Here is a 5,319-nt window from a genome sequence, read left to right on the forward strand (position 1 = left end):
GCGCACATACGTGTTGTGCGTGTAAAGGGATTTTAGGGGTCAGAAAAAAGTGACTGGTGTTTTTCAGGGTTTGCTAATCTTTCCCTCACATCTGGATGAACAATGGGTCCTGGGTAGATATTAGAACGGCAGAAAGCCCTCGGGTGTCTGTTTCCATTGTGAAATAAACTTTTATTCTCCTACAAGCTTTAATAGACTGTTTTAGGTTTGCAACAGAGATGCATAAATATTTTAGCTGATATTAAACTGAAAATCAAGTGGCAGTCATCAATATTTATCTGGTTTGTTACATCAGTTCTGCTAAATATTCCAAAAGTATGTAATAAAGACATTTTTATGCAGAAGACTTCACAACAAAACAAAAAGCTTAGTGTCGTCAAACTCGTAATTCAAAGTTTAAAATCTGAGTATCGGCTGAGAATTTCACAATTGATTCATCCTGAGCTGTTTTTTTTTTTTTAAATGTTCTTGAGTCCGGAGACGGTTACCTCGATTCTATTAGGCCCCAGTGTGCCTCGCCCAGGCTGGGGAGTCTCCTCCTAATCTAAGGCCGGCACTACAAAGCAAGTTAAGCACGCCCAGGATCTCTGTCTTTCTTATCTGGCTTCTCTTACTCCAACTTCAGTGTTCAGTCTGACAGGGTTTTTATCAGCTTGATTATATCCCACTGACCAATTATGTTGGTTGCAGTGGTAAGGCACAACTTTTACTCTAAAGGCAGATGTTCTCTGCAAGTTTCACTGCAGCTCAGAGATTAACAGTCGGTGTCTTCCATGCAAACTATTGGCAGCCGCTGCAATCTGCTAGCAATCAAAGCGATTACAAGGAAGCCTTTGGTGCAGCAGCCTCTTTGCAACCCATTTCACCTGCCAACTAGAGCCTTTTAAGACTTTTAGGATCGATACTGATATTTGGTGATTTAAATATCCGCTATTCTTTCTTTTCTTTCAAATACACAAAACATTAAGTGATTTCCCATTTGTTATGTAGTTATTTCTGAAAACTTATGCAGATCATATGATAATATACTTGGAAACTATCTTGTTTTCCTCATGTGGTGTTACCAGCTCTGCTTGGATCGCCTGTTTGTGGCATTTTTGTGTTGCAAACGGGGAAGCTGCAGAGCGCCCTCTGGTGAACAAACCATGCTATATCAATATGCGCGCCATGGTTGATGGGTGTTTCTTCCATCACTTCTTTATGCTGTTGTCATTTATCAATCCTATGTTATAAATACATCATCAATCTCTAGTAACCTCTTGCCAACTGGTCAGACAATACATGTTTTTCCCAAGCGACCGCTGGTTGCCAGGGGGTTGCTAACCAGTCTCTAGGCCCAGTCAGCCCAGCGTAGCTACAAGTGCATTGACTTGAAGGAGGCGGTGTTTGCAGCTGATAACCAATCACAAACGTGTGACAGGGCCATCCAAACGGATGATTTTACTAAGGAAGGCGAAACATATATAAAAAGATTAAGATATTAAACACATAATCCAGTCATTTGATAATGATGAAAATCCTACACACTGGCACTTGCATATTTAAAAAAACAACAACAAAAAAAAGAAAGAAGTGCATCCTGTTCACCACTTCTCAGCGTCATGCTGATGTTTGTTTTTAGAATCATCGCTTCCTTTCTGGTAAAAACATTTATTCAAACCTTTTGAAACCTCGTCCAGAAAAAACAAATTACCAAGAAGGTCAGATTTCCTGTGCGGCAGAGGAACTCATCTAATTTAATCATCAAGCCCAGTACAATCTGTTGACGTCCTCTGACCTGGCAGGAATGCAGCCTCTCGCTGCAGATAACGCTTGTCAGCTGATTCAGCACCATGTGATGTGTTTTTTCTTTCTTTTCTTTTTTAAATCGTCTGATGAAAGATTGGCGACGGTTTTCCTCTTTGTGATTCCACATCTGTGTTTGTGTTGTGGAGTTAATGCTGCTCGAGCCTTTTGAAAAGTCAAAAAAATCGAGAGCACGTTGACGTTGCATGATATTATTTTATATCGCTGACATAGGGGGAAAAAAATCACACTAATTTCTCTAGAATGCTGATTCTGTGTTTTTGGGCTCATAACAAAAACGTTTAGGAACCACTGCTCTAGAAGATTTCTATATTTAACATATTACATATTTAATCTTTTAGGGGAAAATGCTCTTCTGTTGAAGGGCTTTACTATATATTGAGTTAATACATGATAAACACATTATTTTATTTTGGATTTATATTCATTCAAAAGAAAAATCTTTGGGCTGTGAGAGAAGGCCTGAACTGAGTTTATTTTTACCTTCATTTTTTCTGGTCGGTGTAATTTTTTGTTTTCTTCATGTTATTGAGACATGGGGCGATCGTGGCTCAAGAATTGGGAGTTCGCCTTGTAATCGGAAGGTTGCCGGTTTGAGCCCCGGCTCCGACAGTCTCGATCGTTGTGTCCTTGGGCAAGACACTTCACCCGTTGCCTACTGGTGGTGGTCAGAGGGCCCGGTGGCGCCAGTGTCCGGCAGCCTCGCCTCTGTCAGTGCGCCCCAGGGTGGCTGTGGCTACAATGTAGCTTGCCATCACCAGTGTGTGAATGTGTGCGTGAATGGGTGGATGACTGGATATGTAAAGCGCTATATAAATACAGGCCATTTTGTGATATTTCACATTATCTTTTGAGCTATTTCACAATATTTAAGTTGTTTTGTTATGTGCTGTGTTTAATCAACGAAAGTTTTTAATCTTATAAAATCTTGTTTTGTAATTTATCTATATCTCATTACTTATTGCATTCATGCCTTCTTTTGCATTGTATCTTATCTAATGCTAGTTTCTGGATACCAAACAGATATCTTCAAATATTTTTTTTTTGTCTGACAAACAATCAATACTCTTTGTGTTTCTCTCTCTCCAGCCGGGCAAGGACAGCATCTGGCTTCCTATCCTCGTGGGCCTGCGGGTCGTCTTCATCCCCCTCTTCATGCTCTGTAATGTCCAGCCTCGTGTGATTTCCCAAACCGTGTGGTTCAGCCATGATGCCTGGTACATCATCTTCATGATTTTTTTCGCCTTTTCCAACGGATACCTGGCCAGCCTCTGCATGTGCTTTGGACCCAAGTAAGGACTGCTCACCTACAAATCACAAACCCATCAGGACGGGGGGGAGAAATATTTCCTGCCTGTCCTAAAACCTTGTTCCTAACAGGACCTCTAAAGGCTAAATGAAATCAAAACAATATGAAAACTTAATTCGTACACATCTGCTGAGTTTGCTTTTGAGAGCTACAGAAGCCAAGTCGGTGAATAAATCACTAAATAGTTCCCATTTCTAACTTCAGTTAAAACTGCGAACCACATACAAATTTGATCAAATGTAAAAATCAAATGAATTCCATTGAAAGCTGCTGGTTGTTTTAACTCTGTGTCCACACTGAGGTAACTGCAGCATGCTTTTACTTTAATGATATCCCCAAAACAAACATAACATGTAATAGCAGAGAGAAAATATTAAAAATTGATGCCTAACGTAGAACCGGTCGTATGTGTTTCTACCTAAAGTAGCAACAAATCTGGCACCACACTACTGCAGACATCAGTGGCTGTGAGCAGGGCTGAAAATGATGCCAGTGCTCAAGTTTCCAAATCTGCATTTCCTCTGGTGACCATTTGAGGCCGGCTTCATAAACCTAACCCATCCCCATAGACTCGCATGTTAATTTGGGATATGAATAGACTGGAAAACAAACAACATTTGGCCTCTGTGGATTGTTTCTCTCCAACACTTCATAACTTTCAGTTCTCAAATGTGTTTGTGGAGATAGTAATCTGAATTTCAGGAGTGGGACCGTGCCTCCATACACGCCCCTTCTTCTTCTTTGTCTATATATTACGCCCCTGCACTATAAGCTGTTTGCTAATAGGCCTTCCGAATTCAAACAGTACCTTTGTTTTTTATGAAACGAAAGTTTTCATTGAAGGTAGTCTAACCAGCCAGACAATCCCCTCTCCATATTCTATCTATAAGATAAACTCACCGTTAAGACTTCACCAGCTGTTGAGTCATTACCTCCAACCTCAAAATCCCAGAATGCTTCAGTGCCAGTGTTCATCAGAGCCCAGCTACCTGATTCAACCTTCAAGTTTTGCCCAAGCCATCAGCTACTAGAAACCCTGTCAAACCTGAATGAGGATGGTACTCCCAGCTTGTGAACCATTTCTCAAAAAGCACCAAAGCAGAACTGACACTCCACTTTGTGTTCCTTACCGACTCATTCTTAACTGATTTTATCCCTCTGTCACCTTACAGGAAGGTGTCGCAGCACGAGGCAGAGACGGCGGGGGCCATCATGGCCTTCTTCTTGTCCCTCGGCTTGGCACTGGGAGCTGCTGTCTCCTTCGGTTTCCGGGCTGCGATCTAAAACCTGCAGTAGAACCTCAAGTAGATTTAGGTGGACCATCCTTTCCTCCAACATCTTCCCTGTCATGATCCTGTATGGGAGCAGCTTTCAGTAACAAAGAGGAGACTGCACAGCAGGCTAGAGGACCTCAGTTTTCGACATGTGTACAGTTGAGACTCATCCATTCAACAAGAGCTGAAATGGGATTTTTTTTTTTCAGCAGCACAGTGTGCAAACCTTTGTTTCTCCTGTTTTTGAGGACATTTTCTAATTGGTAACCACTGATCAGATCAATATTTTGAGTGGAAATCAAAACCAAAACTTTTAGTTTTAGTGTACTTGTTATAGAAGAGCACAAAGTCTTTACAGCACAGACTCATTGATCAGCTGTTATTTAAAAAAAAAAAAACCAGGATTAAAATGTTTTAAAATAAGTTACTTCAAGGAATCATTTTTAAAGAACAAATCTGTCGTTAATGAGGTTTTTAGATGGTGCTCGGTGGCTCATTCAGTAAATTGAAAACGTTTACACATCAGACATGAAACGCAACTGTTAATCACTCCAGACCGTTGCAGTCTTTAACGCGGATCAAGCCAAATAAATGAAGACAACACGGGGAAATCTTGAACTCTGAAGGGAAATCTTGACCCATCACTCGGTTAAGGAACTGCTTCACTCCTCTCTGCTCAGTTTTTTTTACTCAACAAAGACGTCAAAACTCAAAGAATGTAAAGATGGACTGAATCCTAAAGCGGAGGTTATAAATAACTTTTTTTTTTTCTCCTGCTGAATCTTCTTTGTTTTAGCGAGCGTTTGTAGTTTCAGATTATTATTATTATTATTATTATTATTATTATTATTATTATTATTGTCTCTCTTGCTTCAGTTTGACTCATCCAGATGTCACACGTTTTGTTTTTTTTCTTAAATTGCTGCGTCT

At 40.4% G+C, this 5,319-nt stretch overlaps 1 protein-coding gene across 4 annotated transcripts in view; it reads left to right on the forward strand.

Annotated features, from left to right (window-relative positions):
* The window catches only part of LOC102290610 (equilibrative nucleoside transporter 1), a 50,420-nt gene extending 45,825 nt beyond the window's left edge, over positions 1–4,595 (forward strand). For all 4 annotated transcript variants that reach the window (XM_042220312.1, XM_042220313.1, XM_042220311.1 and 1 more), the window contains exons 12-13: positions 2,896–3,098; positions 4,288–4,595. In XM_042220312.1, coding sequence (XP_042076246.1) covers positions 2,896–3,098; positions 4,288–4,399 — 315 coding nt within the window. In that variant the 3' untranslated portion in view covers positions 4,400–4,595. The remainder of the gene's footprint in view (positions 1–2,895; positions 3,099–4,287) is intronic.
* Positions 4,596–5,319: the final 724 nt, after the last annotated feature.

The sequence above is a fragment of the Haplochromis burtoni genome, unplaced genomic scaffold (genome assembly GCF_018398535.1).
Source record: "Haplochromis burtoni strain Fernald_Lab_line unplaced genomic scaffold, NCSU_Asbu1 Contig_46, whole genome shotgun sequence".
NCBI lineage: Eukaryota > Metazoa > Chordata > Actinopteri > Cichliformes > Cichlidae > Haplochromis > Haplochromis burtoni.